The sequence below is a fragment of the Ailuropoda melanoleuca genome, chromosome 4 (assembly GCF_002007445.2).
Source record: "Ailuropoda melanoleuca isolate Jingjing chromosome 4, ASM200744v2, whole genome shotgun sequence".
NCBI classification, from domain to species: Eukaryota; Metazoa; Chordata; class Mammalia; order Carnivora; family Ursidae; genus Ailuropoda; species Ailuropoda melanoleuca.
In genome coordinates, this window is record NC_048221.1 from 133,150,172 (window position 1) to 133,170,581 (window position 20,410).

The following is a 20,410-nucleotide window of genomic DNA, read 5'->3' on the forward strand; positions in this document are numbered from 1 at the left end:
CGGTATTTCCTGGCTTTTGTTCTCTGGCAGCTTTCCCTGGAGGTTTGCTATGCCTCTTCTGAGAGAGCAGCGGGGGCTGAAATTCAGCCTCTGTCTCAGAAGAGAGGGATCGTGGATCGTTCTCCACTGATGTTCTGGCCACTTTAACTCTGTTTCTGTTGGTGCTGCTCAACCCTGCAGCATCCCGGGCTGTGCGCCCCACACCCGGCGTCCCAGCCCTCACTTCCAGGGCCGGCACGTCTCTGTCCTTTGTGTTTCCAACCCCGCCAGCCGCCAGCCGCCAGCCGCCCCGCGCGGGCTCCCGGAGCTCCCCGTCTCAGTCTGGTGTCTCACGGGTGCTGACCGCGAGTCCGCCTGCTCCCCCGTGCAGGTGGCCCTCCAGCCGCCAGCCGCCCCGCGGACGCTCCCGGAGCTCCCGGTCTCAGCCTCGATCCAGTGAGCACACCGGAGCTCCGGAGCTCCGTGAGATGCTTGGTGGTGCACGCTCCCGGCTCACGGACTCAGTCTGCCGTTTCCAGAGTGCGGGTCCGCGGTCCGCCCGCTCCCCGGTGCAGGTGGCCCGCCAGCCGCCCTGCGCGCGCGCTCCTGGAGCTCGCGTTCTAAGTCTGTTGTCTCGCGGGTGCCGTCCGCGAGTCCGCCTGCTCCCCCGTGCAGGTGGCCCGCCAGCCGCCAGCCGCCCCGCGTGGGCTCCCGGAGCTCCCTTCTCAGCCTGCTGTCTCAAGCGTGCGGGTCCGCGGTCTGTCCGCTCCCCCTTGCAGGTGGCTACCGCTTCCCGGCGCCCTGACACGGCGGCTCCCTCCCCCTTCTGTTTAGCTTCCGATATCTGTGCGCGGTTTCACGGCTCCCCGCTTCGTACCTCGATACTCAGCGCTGGAGATGTTCATTTGTAGAGATCCAGATGTATCTTCCTGCGTCTCAGGCTGATTCCGTGGATATTCCTGCTGGTCGTACCTATCCAGCTCAACTCAGGGGACCGGCTGAAAAAGGGGTCCCCTACTCCTCCGCCATCTTAACCTCCTCCTCTCGCAGATGCTGATTTTTGTATTTTAATCGTTTTTAAGTGAAATTTATAACAAATCATAAGTACCTATGAAACTGATTTAAAAATTAAAGCATTTCTGTATTGCTTATCTTATTTTGTTTTCATGGAAAGAACAATTTAAAGAAGTTGGAGGAGTCATTTGAAATTGTGTGATGTGAGTCAGATGTGGTCCCTTTCCATAGATAAATTAGAATTTATTTTACGTAGGGACGATATCAGGCAGGTTAGGTATAGATATAACTATCATACAATTAAAATACACGTTATAGGATGAGTGTAGATAGGTTTGGAGATGGGAGAGGTTACTTTCTGTTACAAAGGAGGTAAATCAGGAAAGCCTTCTTGGAAGAGGTTAGGTTTGCTCTAGACGTTGAAAGTTGAGTGTGATTCTTGATATTGGGAAATTTGAGGAGGAAAGAGCCATCTGACTCTTTAACATGAAGTTGTTGTTCCCACTCAGTCTTCACCTGGACAAAAGATGTTCCTGGTGAATTTGTTAGTTGAAATGAAATGAATTAATGCACCGGATTTCCAGTGAACAATCAGGAATCTGTTTTTCCCTTAAGTTTTTATGTAGCCTACTCCTGTTCATAAAGATTTCTTTTTTCTTCTCTGAAATTGTTAAAAAGCAGTTTCTATTGGTCATTCTATTGGTCATTCCCACTGTAATTTTGTTGTTGTAATAGAAATATCACCTAAACTGTAGCCTGGATGATGAAATAATTATGGAAAAAATTGGGGCATTGCATTCACTTGTTTGATTCTCAGGAGAAAAATAAAAGTGTTTCTTTTCCCTTTAAAATTGAAAAGTTGATTAGTTACCTAATCAAAATTCAATTCCCATATGTGCAGTTTATTTCTGAACTGCTGTGAACAAAGAACAATAAATTGGTTTGTATTTTGGGCTTGGAATAAGTATTTAGCCTTCTGTGGTGAGAGGAGTATAGAGAGTATTTTACAGAATGGAATATGTTGGCAGTTTCTGAATCCAAGAATAACCTGGTGTTTGGATCAGAAAGGAAAAGCTAATCGCCTCAACTGTCTGGGAGCAGGGTCTGGGGCTGGCAGTGGGATAATTGGTTTGCTTGTCTCCTGGCACTATGGGCATGTTAGATCTTGACTCAATTAGTTCTTGTCTTTCTATTTATGTAAAGCAACAAAATGCATTTAGGGCAATTTCTTTGATTAAGAAGGTGGAAATGAATATTATTTTAGAGTATTTTTTATGGGCTTTGGAAAGTATGTTGATACTGATATTTATTATGTATTTGGTACTCTGAGAAGTACTAAAGAAATGAAGGTGTACTGATTTATTCATTTCCTCTTTTTTGAGTATGGAACTTTTTTTTTTTTAATTTACAAACTAATTTTATGTTTTGCATGTAATTCTCACAGCAAGTTTATGGGGTAAACAGAAAAGGGATTGTTATCCTGCTTTCAGGGCAAAAAATTTGAGAGGCATTAGTAGAAATATATGCTGAAATAGGGAGTTATTTTAAAAATAATTTTAATTGCACTGTCATTTTAGTGTATATGTAATGTCAAATGTTTCTAATATGGCTTAATGCGATTCAAAGTTTCTAATTTTATTTGAAATTAAGACCTCTTTGAGAGGGTACTTGTTTTTTTAAACTAATGCACTCTCCTAAAAATCTGTTACTAAATTCAGCATTACCTCGTGGTACCAAATGATACTCTTTTCATGGAGATGAGATTTTTCTTTCATTATTCATTTTCCTCCAGACTTTAAGTACCCTGCCCAATAATTCTGAACATGTGATCCTTAAGTAGATTATAACATCTTCTGAATGGTTGAATTACCTTAGGGAAATAGTCCCTATAATTCTTGATCACACAATGTCTTTTCCAGTCAAGATTTCATTAATATGTAAATACTTGTCTGTAACAGCAGTGAATCTCTTTATCACACTATATTTAATTAACATATAAATAACCCTGTGAGACACTTTCCCAATTTCTGATATAGACAAGCCTGTTTAAATATTGTATTTGTAATAAGAAAAATTCTATTAAGAATCAAATTCGTATTTCATACACAAAGTCCATGCATTATTTTAAGAAATGTTTTGACCTTCATATGTACCCAATTTTTAATCCCAAAAGTTTTGATACTATATGTAATAACTGTAGGAAAAAAACTCCATGACATACGTAAATGTTGGGATCACATGACATGGTATTGACATCTGTTTGATGTAGAGATGCGGTAGGACGGTGCTACTCTGGGAAGAGCAAAGGATTTTGTCAATACATGGGTGTGTGTCCTGGTTCTGATACTTTGCTAGCTGTGTTACATTTGGGAAGTCACTTTGCTTCTCTAAACTTGAGGTTCTTCATGTGGGGGTTGGGGACATTGTGGAGGTATCGTGACAATTGAGTAACGTAAGAGCGATGTCCTCTGCCAGTGTTCCGAGCATGGCAGTGGCATCCGGTGCACAGTAGTGGTTAGAGTAGCTGAGGGGATGGTGGCAGCACCAGTGTTCTTGGTGCATGTTGGTAGGCATGTCATGTCACAGATATCTTTTAGTTTCAAGCGCATTAAGTAGGCTTGCAAGAGACTGATGAATGAACAAAATATAAAATTATAATAGGGAATATCCCTCCTGATGACACTGTTGCTGATTGCTCATCTGGGAGAGCACCCTTCTCCTGGTATCAGGTCCCTGAGGTTCCAAATTATTAATCAAGAAGTTGCTTAGTGAACCTGATTTCGAATGCAATTTTAAAGTTTTTAATTTCACTTTGTATTGAATTATATATACAGGAAAATGAACAAATTGTTAAGTGTACAATTTGGTGAATTTGTGAGCGAGTTGAAGAACAACGTTATCAGCATCCCTTAAACCCTGTCCTGTTTACCCTGTTGTAGTCACCTCATCCAAGAGAGCCACTACCCTGACTTCTGACGCCACAACTTAGTTTTTGTCTGAAAGAAATGGAGTGGCTTGTGTGGACTATTTTAATATGTAATCTCTGGAAAAACATAAATAACTATTCTTACCTCTGAACAGAGCTCAGATTTCTGTCTTTCAAATTGGATACTTTTCTAATGCTGGATGTACATTGATATTTTGGTTTTTTTTTTATATATTTAAAGCGTGTTTTTTTATAGATGACATATAGTTGATCCTTGAACAACGTGGGTGTTAGGGGCACTGACCCCCTGTGCAGTCCAAAATCCACACATGTGTAACTTTTGATTCCCTCAGAGCTTAACTACTAATAGCCTACTGTTGACCGGAATTTACCAATAATATAAACAGTCAATTAACGCATATGTTGTATGTATTATGTACTGTATTCTTACAATAAAGTAAGCTAGGGAAATGAAATGTTATTAAAGAATCATAAGGAAGAGAAAACAGTTGCTGTACTGTATTGTACTTACCAGAAAAAAATCTGTATATAAATGGACCTACGTAGTTCAAACCGGTGTTGTTCAAGGGTCAACTGTAATTGAATCTTGCTGTTTAATCTGGTAATCTCTGCCTTTATGTTGTCATGCTCTGGCTATTTATATATAATGCATAGCTCAGTATGGTTCAGTTAAAAGATGACACCTGGGTATTTGTGTATCATTTGTTCCATTTATTCATTGTTTGCCTTTTTCTCTTTTTCTGCCGCCTTTTGAATTGGCTCTTTTAATTCCATTTAATTTCCTTTATTGGATTATTAGCTATACCTTTTTTCTTTCTTTTGGTGGTTGCTGTAGTGTTTACAGCATATGTGTTTAATTTCTGATAGTCTACCTTCAAATAATACAGTAGAACTTCATGTATAATGTAAGAACCTTACCCCAGTATTTTTCCATCTTTCCCCCTGCTGGCTTTTGAATGATTGTTGTCCTATATTTAACTTTTACATATGTTATGAACACCACAATACATTTTTATCATTTTTGCTTTACTCAGTAACTTTCTAAAAAATTAAAAAATGAGCTTTATATCGGCACATGTAGTTACTGTTTCCGCTGCTGTTCATTGCCTTTTGTAGGTCCAGATTTGTATCTGGTATCAATTTTGTCCTGTTGAAAGGCTTTCTTTGGCATCTCTTGTAGGGCTAGTCTGCTGGCGATGTATTCTCTGCTTTTGTATGCCTGAAGAACGCTTTATTTTGCCTTTGTTTTGGAAATACTTTTGCTGAGTATAGGATTCTAGGCTGTCACTTGTATCCTTTTAGTCCTTCAGAGGTTTCACTCCACTGTCGTCTTCCTTTGTCCTCCGTCTTCCTTTGTCCTCCTTGAGGCTGGTTGTCATCCTTACTGTTTCTCTTTACATCATGTGTCTTATTTTCTTTGTTTTTAAGATTTTCTCTGTCACTAGTTTTGAGCTCTTGGATTACGATGCACCTTGATGTGGTTTATTCTCATTGCTGTTTATTGACTTCTTTGGATTTACACCAAATTTAGGAAATTCAGGCCAATTATTTCTTCCGGTATTTTTTTCTCCCCTCACTTCTCCTCCTCAGTACACACACTCTCTCCTGGGCCACCACTTACATGTGTGCGAGCCACTTGCTCTTGTCTTACTACAATTCGTTTTTTTTCAGTCTTTTTCTGCATTTCATTTTGGATAGTTTCTATTACTGTGTGTTTGTAAACTGACTACTCTTTGCTTCTGCAGTTTCTGCCCTTACTGCCATTGGTGTGTTTTCATCTGACCTGCTGCGTTTTCATTCCTAGGAGTTAGGTTTGGGCTTTTAAAAAGTTTTCTATTTCTATGTCATGTTATTGGTGTTTCTTGGTCTGGTTTAAGAAATTGATAATTCTCCTGATTATGGGCCATAATTTCCTGCTTTTTTGTATACCTGGTATTTTTTACTGGATGCCAGGCATGTAGGTTTGTTCATGTCATTAGCTGAGTTCCCATCCCTGTTGTTATGAACATATTTTGTTCTTTTCCATAATGCATTGTGTATTTAATCACACTGTGTGTGTGTGTGTGTGTGTGTGTGTGTGTGTGTGTACTATAAGGTTAGCTTCTCTGTGAAGTTGATAAGTGGGTTTCTTAATTTATAATGGGTTAAATTAATCTGTAGTGGCTTTCTTTAATCTGAAAATTCTAGAAAGTGATCTAGCAATGTAGGTATAGGGCTATTTAATTGATATAGCGTCTTGTTCTTGAATAAGCTGGAACTTGTTTTTATCCCAGCATCAACTCCCTCTCCTCTTCCTGTGCCCTTCCTGTCCTTCTTGTTTCTGATTGTGTGAATGAGTGTTTGTTAGGTAGTAAGAATCTATACTAAAACATATTAGACCCGTTTCCTTCAAATTCTCTAATGCTTTGCTTTCTCTTCCTGCAATCTCTAGTTTAACTTTGTTCATCAGCAGTTGAGATGTGTTAGAATTACTTGCACCACAGATACTTAGACCATTGTCTTCCCAACCACAGCCTGTGGAATTGACATCAGAGTCTCTCTGTCTTCATTTCTGGGATTTTTGTTTCTTTAGTTGTGATTGTCTGTTAGTCTGCTGTGTAATTTGGCCTAGATCCAAAGAACTCATGATGGAAAGGCTATAGAAAGACTTGTACAGCAGGGTCTTAGGGCCAACCACCTTCTGTGGTTCTTTGCTTATTTAAGGCTTGGGACCTTTCACTTTTCTTTGCTTCTGCACGCTCATACACAGGCACAGAGGCACCTGCAGGACACAGTATCCACAGCGCTGCTAATGGCATGGGTATACAGTAGGAGATTATACAGTCCGTTTCAGAAGTTTTAAATCAGAAAAATTTGAGCAAACCCTAAAGTACATTGTCTAAATCTTTAGCCACAGAAAAAGCCTGTTGATCTTGAGCTGCACATGCCCTGTGGTGTACTGGTTGTTTTCATTTATTTATTTATTCATACTCGGTCCTTCAGTTTGTCCAGCTATCCGTCAAGTATTTAGCGGGGTTTGAATGAATGCCAGGTATTGCCTAAGGATATAAAAATGACTCAAACTTTGAAGGAGCTTACAGTTTAGTAAAGGAGCAAGACACAAATAAATAACTGTACATATCTTACATGCTTTATCGTGGGGTTATATCCTGATAAACCCATTGTTGAAAATATTAAGTCGAAAGTGCATTTAATACACCTAACCTACTGAATGTCCTAGCTTAGCCTGCCTTAAACATGTTCATAATACTTAATACTAGCCAACAGTTGGGCAAAGTCATCTAACACAAAGCCTGTTTTATAATAGAGTGGTGAACGTCTTATGTAATTTATTGAATACTGTACTGAAAGTGAGAAACAGGATGGTTGTATGATTACAGAAGGGTTGTAAGTAAATTGGGTGTTTATCCTTAGTGGTTGATCGCATGGGTGACCGGAAGCTGTGGCTCACTGCTGCTGTCCGGCATCATGAGACAGTATCATACCCAAGAAAAGACCAAACTTCAAAATTCAAAGTATAGTTTCTACTGAATGCATATCCCTTTCACGCCATTGTAAAGTAAAAAAAATTGTAAACCGAACCATTCTAAGTTGGGGACCATCCAGAAGTAACAGAAATACACACAAAGCTTAGTAATGTGGAAAAAAGTCAGGTAACCTTTATCTAGGAACGTGACAGAAGGTTTCAATTGTTTTTTCCTCTAAAGATCACCACATTGATTGAGCCAATTAAAGACAACATTGTAAATATGCATGCCATGAATCAGACTGCTTTTCTATCCATTTAGATGAGGTTATAAGATGCTGAATTTATAATTTTTTAAAATTCGTTTTAAATAATCTCAATCCACATTTTTTTCTCCCTATTGCCACTATACAATTTTGTTTCTGAAGTGTAATTTTTTTTTTTGAAGAGCTTTTTTGAAAAGAGTAATACATTGCTTCCTTTTTAAAAGGAGCTTGCTGAGTCATTAACTTGATTGAATCATTTTGCCGAGACTCTTCTGTAAGTTGGATACTGAGGGCGTAAAGTGCCAACACTCTGAACCACTTGTGTACAAATAAATAATCACAGTAGCAGTGAGGTGAATGCTGCGGGAGGATCACAGTCTCAGCTGTGTCTTAGTTGACTTTTATATTTTTCATTTATTCAGATTAATTTTTTTTCTTTTTTAAGTTGAAATATAGTTGACATACAATGTTATATTAGCTTCAGATTGGTTTCAACATCAAATTAGTTTCACAACATAGTGATTCTACAAGTCTATACCTTATGCTATGCTCACCACAAGGGTGGCTATCATCTGTCATCATTCAACGTTATTGTAATACCACCGACTATATTCCCTACACTGTGCCTTTTATTCCTGGGACTTATTCATTCTGTAACCAGAAGGTTATATCTCCCACTACTCTTCACCCTTTTGCTCATCCCCCCACTCACCTGCCCTCTGGTAACCATCAATTCTCTGTGTTTATGGGTTTTGTTTTTCATTTAAATTAAATTAGCCAACATACAGTCCATCATTAGTTTCAGATGTAGAGTTCAATAATTCATCAGTTGCATGTAACACAAAGTGCTCTGTTTCTGCTTTTTGTTTGTTTACTCATTTGGTTTTTAGATTCCACATGTAAGTGAAATCATTTGGTATTTGTCTTTGTCTGACTTATTTCCCTTAGCATAATACCTTCTAAGAGGTCCATCCATGTTGTCACAAATGTTGAGATCTCAACCTTTTTTATGGCTGAGTAATATTCCACTGTATATATGTATACCACATCTTTATCCATTCATCTATTGATGGACGCTTGGGCTACTTCCATATCTTGGCTATTGTAAATAATGCTGCAGTAAACATAGGGGTGCATGTATCTTTTCAAATTAGTGTTTTTATTTTCTTTGTGTAAGTATCCAGCAGTGGAATTATTGGATCATACGGTTTTGAGGAACCTCCATTTTGTTTTCCACATTGACTACACCCATTTACATTCTCACCAACAGTGCATGATGGTTCTTTTTTCTCCACATACTTACCAACACTTGTTACTTTTTGTCTTTTTGGTTCTAGCCATTCTGACAGGTGTCAGATGGTACCTGATTGTGGTTTTGATTTGCATTTCCTTGATGATTAGTGATGTTGAACAATTTCTCATGTGGTTCACCAAGGTTTATATCTTGATTAAATCTTTTCAGTTCTTAAAAGGTTTTTTGTTGTTGTTGTTTGTTTTTGAGAGCTTTGATATTAGAATGAAGGGAATATTAGTGGATGTGTTCCTACTGATCATTTATTCATTCGCTCAGTAAGTCAGGTTCTAGAACCAGGCTGTCTGGGTTCAGATCCCAGCTGCAGCTTTTTAGTTGTGTGACTTTGCATTGCCACTGTTTTCTTTCCTGTAAAAGGAGAGAGATAATGGCTGTCTCTCAGGACTGCTGAATTTACATATGTGTATATATATCGCTTGGAACTTTGTATTTGTGCTCACACAGAGGAAGTGCTGTGTGTGAAATGCCCATTCAGTGCAGGTCTAGAGGCAGGAATATACGGGATCTTGAAGGGTGATGGTGGGGAAATCACACTTCCTGTGTCTTGAGATCTTCATAGGCATTATTTTGCTGTTTTCTTTAGTTATATGAGTAAAAGGAAGACAAAAAATTCTTGTTTTCCTCTCTAATCCTTTGGTTCAAACTCTGTTAGCATTATAACTTTATATCGGGTCAGGGTTTGTAAAGTACATTGAAACAATTCATAAACATTTTGGTATATTTCATTAGTTTTGTAGTTGATAAATTCAGAAGTCATATACTTTTATCTTTGTCCTGGAAGGTTTTGCTGGTTTAATTAATAGACCAAAGGAGATTCATTAGGGTCTTATTATTTTTAAGTAGTATGAAATAAAAGAGTTTTGCTGCTATTCAGTCTAAGTAACAAAACAGGGAGTGAAATTGACTCTTTCTCTTATGTTACTTCCCTGGATGGTGGTTGGCACATGAGTTTTGAGCTTCCCCCATGTGAAATAGTCCTCTTCGATGCTTAGTTGACTCTTAGACCTCAGATCTTTCAGTATTGTCCTATTGAATTTGTGTTCTCCCGTCCTGAATGACATACTGGCATCTCTGAAACTACTCATAAACTAGTTGAGTTTATGTTATAAATGAAAGTTATAATTCACCAGTTTTAATTCACCCCTATTTTCCATAGGTGTAGTATTATAAATATGAAAATCATGACAGAAATTTAAAAAAATTTATAAAATTTTTTTGTGTGTAACACCACATGCTGAATGTAAAAATTACTACATAAATGTTTTGGGGATTTTAAAAAAAATGTTGTCTATTTTAGCTTATTCTTATTGAAGTACATGCCATTTAATTTGGGTTTGAAGATGCCTTTTTTCCCCCAGTAGCTTCCTTGTAGCAAACATAAGTATTCTTCATTGTTCTGAGGACCTTGAGTGCCTGTTCTTCGGAATTAGCGTCCTCTCTCAAAGGGACAGGTGATGTGTAAGGGTCAATTTTTTCAATCACTGACCTCTGTAGTCATCTGTTGCCCCTTGTTTTGTTGACAGCAGGCACCTTGGTGAAGAGTAGCCTTTCTCACTTAGCTTTTCGGAATAATTTTCCTTTGGGGTTTGTGGCTTTCCCTTAAACTTTAATGATTTTGCTAAGTTGTCCTCCTCAGAAATAGTCAGATCATCCGTTGCTTATGGTAAAATACTTATTTTCAAATTTTGTTTTAAGCATTTGGGAGAGAGATGATGCCTTGTAGATATTGTTGCTTAGTTCTACCCCATAAATCAGCTCATCACTTCTTATTACCGCTTATTGTGTTGGCCAGGAGCCATATATTCAGCTTGGGGTCAACAGAGTTTATTGCAGTTGTTAGGTATTTGTAAACATAATCATTATATTATTTTACTATTTAGCATAAAGTAGATCTTGAAATGTCACGCAGTTACATGTATCTTGTGTTTTACTCCCCATGAAAACCTTCTTGCTGGTGTTAGGAATATAATGATGCTTTTTATGATAGTTGAACACTTATTAGATATCAGGTACTACTCTAAGGTCTTTAGATGTGCTAACTTGATTCTCCCCAAATCCAAATGAGCTTAATATTGTTATTCCTTCTGTTTTACTAATGGGACAGGGGAGGAGAGCCCAAGTCCTGCAGGTGGTATTTTCACTCTGGTCTCTCGTTTACATTGCTAACATCCCAGAATACGGGTTAAGTTTCAAAATAACTCCTTAATCTGCTATTATTTTTGTGTCATATATCAATGAGAGTGAATCCTGTTTGTCCAGAAGATAACTCTGAGTGAGGCATTTAGATAGCTTTTTTCCAGCCTGGCTTTCTGACTGATGACAGTTTTTTGATTGGTTTCCCACTGAGTTTCAGACCAGTGTGATTTGTTCGGTAATGGTAACCACAGTGTAGTTATACATGTGGGCTCACGTTATTATTATTTCTTGTCCTTTATTTACCAGAACATTTTCTTCTATGCTAAATAATAGAAATAAATATAACTCCACATCTTAAAACCAGCGCATAAAAGGTGGCAATTATTAGTAATGCACAGTCTGTTTTGCCTTTTGTTTCCACGGCATAGAACACGAACAAAAGAACTTTCTACAAGTTTATTCTTGATAAAATTTCTTTGAAATAAAACATTTAAATTTAGTGTGAGAAATAATTGGCGAGAGAATAGTCAAACATAATGGAACTTGTAATATTCATTCCTTTCCTGCTGACAGATAAATGTTACCTTCAGATGAAACCAGCAAAGTTTATTGTTTGGAATAAAACAATTAACAGGGTTCTAATATAAAGAATCTTAAAATTAAGCAGCCATTATTTTGTAAAGAGATCATTTAAGTTTACCCTGTACTTTCCTTTTTTAGTGGGGGATGATGCCTTTAAGTCTTAAGACTTCTTACGCCAAGCAGAAACAATAAAAGGCAAAGATGAAACAAAGTATATGTAAATATTTTGTGTTTGTGGAACTTTAGATTCAGAGTGGAACTTTTGCAAACTCCCCAGACTTTCTACAGTTCTTCAGAAGGAAGCAGTGTGTTTTCTATGTTTTTTGTGAACCACAGTTTCACCTAGCCCATTGACTGATTTACGTGACTAATAGAATTAATGAAAAAGGTTTTCTTTGAATTTTATTGTACATGCTATCACTCTGCTTACCTTATGAAAGAATAAGTAGCTAAAATCTGGGCATTTTTAGAGAGGTAATGATAGAACCAATTAGTTATTTTCAAGCGTTAAGAATGGTGAGATTTACGGAAATAAGTATTCTGAGCTGTTTTTCCAACCTGAGCTAGAACATGACATGTCCCTCTACCTAAATTAGATGTGCACCATTACTGGTGTAGCTTACTCTTTCATCAGCGTACTGGTCTATATTAGGAAAGCGTTTCGTTCTCACTCTCAGACCTGCAGATTCCGTATCTATATGTACTTCCTTGGCATATCTGGCAATCTTATGAACAGATTGTCCCCTTTCATTGCCTTATTCCAAATTCGAATTTCTGTGATACTCATGAGAGCACTTTTTGAAAAAAAAAAATTGAGTATAGTTGACAGTGTTCACTTGAAAAAAAACTTCGTGCTTTCATTTAATAATTCAGTTGACAGATTATTTTAGAGTCTGTGAAATGCCAGGCACTATTTTAGGTATTGAGGATATGGCAGTAGACAAAACAAACAAAAATTCTGCCCTCAAAGAATTTATATTCTGGGTAGGGAGGAGATCCTGTTTTTGAAATGCAGTTATTTGAAGCATGATCAAGAAATTACTGTATTTTTATAGCAAGTATTTTTAACTCCTAAAAGTTGTTTTAAAATAGTTTGCTTTGCAGAAACATCCTGTAAGAAAAGAAAAGAGCTGAAAGAAAGTTTTTGTTTTTTTGCTTTTATGTAAGTGTTGGTGATCAGACCTAAAGCCCAGCCATATTTGGTAGAAGTTAGTTTCATCATATTAGTAAGCTACTGGTATTGAGTTTGGTTTTATATTGTACTTTAAAATATATATGTAACTTATATACCCCTTATATACATGTAAGTTATATACCCCTTATTGGGTTGTCTGAGTTAAATTTCGGGAAGGCTCAAATGACCCCCTTCCAGCCTCCTACACGTTTTGCCTGGTGGCTTTCAGGTATGAAGCAAGGGAATGGTAGAAATGAGAAAGGATGGATTTGTGGTTGGGGCTAGATTGTAGCCCTTTGCCCTCTCTAGAGGTGTGTGCTAGCTAGAAGTCTAAGTTTTGGATTCTAACTGGTTGTGTTGAAATCCTGGCGCTGTCAATTATTAGTTTTATGAGGATGGGCAAGTTAACTTAGGCCTCAGTTTTCCCATTATAATATGAGGAAGGTCCTATCACCAGTTATATTAGATTGGTAGGACTAAATGAGGTATTGTATGTTAAACACATTTCATCCTGTCTAGTCCATAGTAAGAGAACAATAAATGTTAAAGATAATTGCTGCCGATCATTGCAGATCTACTAATAGTACAAGTAGTACTATTACTAAATCAGCGGTGATGAGCACATTTAGAAACATTTAGTTGTGGTTTGCCTTGAAAATGCAGCAAGAATACTTTATTACCCCAGGACTCTTCAGGCCTACCTTTTGGAGTGTACCTCTGAGCAGAACTTGTCTTTAATACGTGGTTTCATAAAAACAGGTATGTTTTCATACCCATTTCTGTTTCAGTGAAGCTTAACAAAGTTTTATAGCTTTCTAGTCTTTACATACCAAATGAATATTATTTTGCTGAGGGTCCCATGCCACTATTAATCATTTCAGTAATAACCCTTGTGTCTAATACGTACTTTGTGTAGAAAGTACAAATCTCAACTTGCGATACATTTTTTTGAAATTCTTTTAGAAAGCGTTTTGTGTAGCTGTGGAACCATGTCTGCTTTAATTAGAAAAGGCAGTAATCGTTTGTTCGTTTTTTTTTTCTTCCTTGTTCCTCAATTCACTGCTTTAATTTATTCTTATGTTGGAAGAGTGAACATTATCATCATCATTGTATCTCCATGTTCTTCTTTACTTTCCATTTCAGTAGCCTGTGATAAAGTATTAGTTATTGACAAAGAGGGAAATAAAATAGTTTTTTATTTGGTGACAAGTGAAATAGTGTGATTGTGGCATCTATGCTAAATAATCATACATGTGCCACAGAAATTTAAACATATGAATTCACATGCCTTCAAAAATCAATCTCTGGTACACAGTTGGCAAGGACGTTGCATGCCAGCTGCAAAGTGGGTAAAATACTGTGTTTGTAAAATAGGGTATAATACATTTCTTCTTGTCTGTATCTAACGGGAATCTTTTGCTTTGGATAATTTGGGCCAGTAATAATCATCTGATGGGGACACTGTTGATTGACAGACAGCACTGCCCGTTCTCAGAGCTTTCAGCTTCTGTCTTTACCTGAAACTGCCCAGTGGGCTCCTGTTACCTTGTACCTGGGGACTAATCCCTTCATCGACATAATATTCAAATGTTTACGAAGTGTTTCTTGTGCAAGGCACGTTACATAACCTCGTAAGAGAAGAAAGTGCAAAATACAGCCTATTATTACAAGAAAGTGCAGTCCTTTCCCTGGGGCTATGCTAAATTTTAGAAAATTGCAACTATTAATACTCAAACACGAGAGAAAATGTTTCACTGAACTATAAAGCAGAGTAATTGAAATTTGCTCTTAAAATTTTTGTCTTCATTCAGAATGTTTCAAATGTTGTCATGGGTTTATGGAATATTAGAGCTAAAAGGGACCTTCAAGGTAACGGTTGGAGTGTTTCGCTCTGGAAAATCACGTGTCAAAGACCGCAGGGCTAGGTGCGAGGCAGCGATGTGCGGCATGGTGCTCTGCTCTGTTACCATACTCAACTGTCTGTACCTCAGTGCTCTTTCTGAATTTATTCTTAATTCCGTCCAGTCAGGCCAAATTTTTTCCCTTTCTTAGTTCTCCTCTTCATTTTTTTAGTGGTGTGCTTTCTTTCCAGTTTTACTGAGAAATAAATGACATCATCCCTGTGTAAATTGAAGGCACACAGAATGATGGTTTTATTTCCATACATTGTGAAATGATTATAGGTTCAGCTAACCTCCGTCATCCCCTATAGATAAAATATAAAGGGAAGAAAGTGAAAAAGAAAAAAAAAATTTCCTCTTTGTGATGAGGACTCCTAGGATTGCTGACCTAACAGTTTTCCCATGTATCATGCGGCAGGGTTAACTCTAGTCATCATGTCCATTACATCCCTAGTACTGTTTATCTTCTAACTGAAAATCTGTACCTTTTGATCATTTAGTGTTATTTTTAACCTGCAAAACCATTTATTCCCTCTTAATAATAATGACCTGTCCTCCAGGTCTGTGCTGTCATGTACAGTAGCCACTATTTAAATTTAAATTAAATTTTATATGGCTATTTAAATTTTAATTAACACTAATTAAAATTAAAGTTCTCTTAGCCATATTTCAAGTGCTTAATACATGTGCGCATAGCCCCTGGTTACTATAGTGGAGAGCATAGTTATAGAACATTTCTATGACCACAGGAAATTAGACTGTAGGCTTTTTGAGAGCAAGGGGCCATTTATGTTGATAATAACAACATAAAATTTAGGCTCTTGATAGATGTTTTAGAATATGTGAGTGAACACACACCCATGCTGTCCTTTAGTTCCTTGCCAAATTTTTAGTTTTGAAATAATACCCTTTTCTTCTTGAACCATTTTCTGATTGAAGAGAAATCAACAATTTGGTATTTTCCATTTACATATTGTATATAGCATGTACCGCTTAATATACCATAAGCAGGAAAGGAGATTTAACATTATAGAAATACTTTTTGCATGATGTTCCTTGTGTAGCCAGTCATTGAGCTAATATGTATTTTAAATGCTTATGTATTTTTGCTTTGTTTTGTTTTTTGGTTGTTTTTTTTTTTTTTTTTTTAAATTTAAGCTATAATGGTGACTCCTTGGTGCTCATTCCTTGGCATGAACACAAACACCGAGATAAAGATTGGTGCGAGGAGCTGGAGTGCAGGTAAGGGTGAGCCTGTGCGAGGGACCTTCATTTCTCCGGGACGGGTGAGTAGAAGACCCTGTCCAAGTGGTGTGTGGTAGGTGCCCGTGTACTTGATAGTCCCTGATTTGAGAGTTTGAGTGGAGTTGTTGTAAACACTTGACTTGCTTTTACTCAGTTGCATTACAGTTTTTTTAATGGAAGAATATTAAATACTACAAAGTAAATACTCTAAAAAATGATCCTGATACACTGACTCTTTTCTTTTTAAAGTATTCCCTTTTAGTCTTTGACACATAGAAATATAATTTTCATGGTTGTTATTATGGTATGCACACATCTTTGTTTTTGGTTCAGTTTGAATTTTTATTTTTGTGAGATTTAACCTTGGAAAGCCTCAGAACATGGAGTCATCAACTACTGGCAGGTGGGAGATGAGGTGTGGGGCTGAAAGCATTTGAATTCCCTTCTTCCTCACTCCTCAAAGTCAGGTAAATGTTCCTTTGCCATCTCTCCTTCTGTATTTCCTTTACATGGAATCAGAGGTTTATTTTTTGGATTTATGAATTGAGGCCGAGAACCTTCAGATTGATCCAGAAATCCTCCAGATTCCTGGGCATTAGGCACAGCACAGGGTGGGGTTGGAGTGCTAGAGTTGAAAATCGGAGCATTTATTGAAAAATCTGTGTCCTGAACGTTGAGGCTTTGGTTCCCTGCCACCTCCTAGCTTCTGGAGTGTAGGCATATTCCCCAAACAGAAGTTTGGAGATTTCTTTTCTGGAGAAATGGAGTAGCCTCTGACAAGAGGCCTCTAGATACTGACATACTGTCCCAAAAGATTCGTGCATTACCAGGTCGCAGTGAAGACAGCAAATGAACAAGTCCTGCCGCAACCCCCGAGCTTCTTGGACATCTAAGGACTGGTGCTGGCAGGCAGAACACATGGAAAATGGAACTGAAAGTCAGAGACCACTCAAAAATAAAACTTAAAAAATTAATATTGCCCAGGCAATAAGAGAAGATACTGCCGTTGTGAAGTAACAAAAGGATTTTATAAAATAGGAACACAGAACTACGAGAACTTTGGGAAATAAAAAATATGATAGTTGGTGTCTAAAAACTAGAAGGGTTGAAAGATAAAAGCAAAGTACTTTCCCAGAAAGTAGAATAAAAATATATAGAGAGCTTATATCTACCTTATAGAGCTAGATAAGAGAGCAAAGTTAAAAAAACAAACTTAATATTCAAATTACAGGCATTCTAGAAAGAGATGATATATATAATAGAAGGGAGGAAATTTATAAGAATTATTTTCAAGCCTATTATTTAGAATTGAGGGCTATGAGTTTTCAGATTGAAATGCCCACTGCACTAAAGCATACCATCAAGACCTTCCAGAATATCCAGGATGCAGTCTACCAGAGAGAAAAACATACTACATAAGAGGAAGGTTTGAGTTAGAATGACCTCAGATATCTCCAGAATAGCAATAGAATAAAAACTTTTGATGGAAAATATTTTTTGATCAGGATTCTTAGATCTAGCTGAAATCATCAATCAAGTATGAGGTTAATCATGTAAGGTTTTGTAAAATTTACCACCCGTGTACATCTCATTTCAGGAAGCCATAAAAGATGTGTTTTATTAAAATGAAGGAGTCAGTGGAAAAAAAAGAAAGCCATTAGATTCAGAACTGGGCTCTAACATAGGCTGTGGCAACGGGAGGGCCCGGGATGACAGCTGTGTTCTTGTCGGGTGAGCGAGCAGCCAGCACAGACTGTGGAGGGGTGTGGATGGCTTCAAGAGCCAGGTCTCTTGGAAAAATTTTAAAATTGGAACAGGAATATTACCTGCTATATTTGACTATTTGGGAAAAATCTTTATGTTCTTTTATATTTTGCTATTAATACATCTTTTAGAGAATTTGGAAAACATAACAATGGGTGGATAGAAGTCAGTGTGTGGGACAGAAGGACAGTTGGCATTGATTAACTCCAGAAAATGAAAAGTTGTTCAAAAAGAGCAATAGTTAGGATAATGTACCACTTGGCTTAGGAGAAGACAATCATAATCACAGAATCATAATAATGCAAATAATTAGTGGTTTTAATTGAAATTGTGATATATCCACAGTGGGAGGAAAGGGTGTAGGGGAAGTGGATGGTTGTGGTTTAAGACAGCTGAATAGCACGTAGTGGTAGGTAAATCAAACACTCACGAGCACATACTGTTTAGATGCGTAGAGAAAAATCCAGGAAGATGGCTGGAAGGTGTGAACATGGCGTAGAGGTGGCAAGGATGGTGGCAGTATGGATGGTGTATGCCACTGCTGGCTTTTCATTTGATAGGAGTCTTTTCATGCTTTTGGAGTTTTGATACTATGTATATGTACTGTCTGATAAATGATGAATAAAAGCCCTAAACAGTAGAGTAATCATTGCAAGAGACATTTGGAAGCTCTCTTAATGTTAGTGGTAATGTGGGCCATTTTCTTTAATTTTGTTTTGTTTTGGATATCTGAGATAATGGAGTAAGTAATTCTTAATTACCTTTTTTACTCCAATAAGTTTTAGTATATGGCAGTTGAATGTCCTGCTGTGTTTTTGCTGTTTGCTTTCTCAAAGTTGTTTTTAGGGGTGCCTGGGTAACACAGTCAGTTGGGCAGACATCTGTCTCTTGGTTTTGGCTCAGGTTGTGATCTCAGGGTCATGAGATCGACCCCGCATTGGACTCTGTGCCCCCTGCAGAGTCTGCTGGTGATGCTCTCTCCCTCTGCCCCTCCCACTCGTGCTCTCTCTAAAATAGTAAATCTTTAAAAGTTGTTTTTAATTTAGTTTTCATTTTTTAATCAAAGTTGTATATATTTGCAAGTAGATTAAAGAGCTAAAATTTTCTACAAAGCTTGTTGTTTAAAAAAAAAAGCAGAACCCAAACCCGCAGTCCTTTGGTTCCCCTCTCCCCATTTCCTGCTGTCCAGATAGTTTTAATTCTTTTAGATAGTTTTGCTATTAGCTTCATATCTGGGAATAACAATTGTGTCGTTACTTGATTTTTTAGTTCTGGCCGTTAACTGTGGGCTTCCTAGAATGGAAGGCAATGGTGACCATGTATCCTGCCCCCNCCCCCCCCCCCCCCCCCCCGAGCGTGTGTGTGACATCCTCCACCCTTCTCCCTTGAACAAGCTTGTGCTGCCATTTCAGGGGGGTCGCAGGAGACAGTGGAGCTTAAATGCGTGGTCTTCCTCAGCCATATTTAATTAGAAGCCATCACTTAGCCATTCTAATGAGAGGTTGGAGAGGCAGAGAGACTGAAGATGGTGGGAAGTCAGTGGACAGGAGAGACTGTTGGCAGGTGAATTCTCTCATTTCCCGATGGGCTTTTGAGGGAGTAGCACGGGCAGAGCCCCGACCCATCCGTCCCACGCCTCCTGGTTCCCCGCAGCCCGTGCCTTTGCGTGATTCTAAGTAGATGAAAGGCACGTGGGCATTTCTTCTCAGACCAACCGCAGCAAGCCGAAATCTAAGCCAAGCTTCTCTGCCAGAACTCCTAAAACTAAAAGTGAAAAGTCAGGAAGAGTTTGACAGAGGAAAAGATGCTTTTGAAGATGGTGCAGATTTGCAGTATTACAGGACGTATTGTGTTGCTTATTCATTTAATTGGTGTCTCTTGTCTGCTAGATGCAAGGATGCCGAAGGAAGGAAAGCAGATGCAGTCCCTGTTCTCGTGAAGTTTACTTTCTGGCGGGAAAAATGGTCCTGCTGTACATCACTAACGTGATGGGTGCTAGGAAAGCCCGGGTGGGGGGAGCGCGGGGAGCATGTCACAGGGAGATCTCCGCTTGGTGGAGGACAAGGAAGGTCATCCTGGGCAAAATCTTATGAAATCTGAGATTTGAAGAATGAACAGGATTTAATTTAGCCCAGTGGAGGGCAAGTTTGGTGAAAGAGAGGGGCGCTTGTTCTAAGCAGAGAGAAGAGCATGTTGGAAGAAGGCTCAAGGCAATGTCCCCTTCGAGGACTAAAAATAAAGACCTGCCTTGTTGAAGTAGCCAGAACAAAAGTGTGATTGGCACCAAGATGAGGCTAGAATATTTTACGGCAGATTACAGGCTATAAAAGTAAGCATGGGGATGATAAAAGCAGGTTTCTGTTTTTATAAAGATAACTATATGACCCGAGGAGATCCTGAATTCAGTTTTGATCTTGTTGCATTTGCAGTGCCTGTGAAACATCGAGGAGCAAATAGCAAGATTTTGGGGCTTCTGAGTGAAGTGTGACTTAGGGGTCCAATAAGGTTGTTTTTTGTAGTGCATGTGGTAGCTTATGCCGTAGAGTCAAAGGCGAGACCGAGAGAGAGTCCAGAGTGAGCAGAGAGGAGAGAGCTGTACTGGGTGTGGGAAGGAGCCAGGGTGC

The 20,410-nt window shown here is 38.4% G+C and overlaps 1 protein-coding gene across 2 annotated transcripts in view; it reads left to right on the plus strand.

The window, feature by feature from the left end:
• NBAS (NBAS subunit of NRZ tethering complex) overlaps positions 1–20,410 on the plus strand; it is a 336,415-nt gene that overhangs the window by 101,406 nt on the left and 214,599 nt on the right. For both annotated transcript variants that reach the window (XM_034659882.1, XM_034659883.1), the window contains one exon: positions 15,936–16,019. In XM_034659882.1, the coding sequence (XP_034515773.1) occupies positions 15,936–16,019 (84 nt within the window). The remainder of the gene's footprint in view (positions 1–15,935; positions 16,020–20,410) is intronic.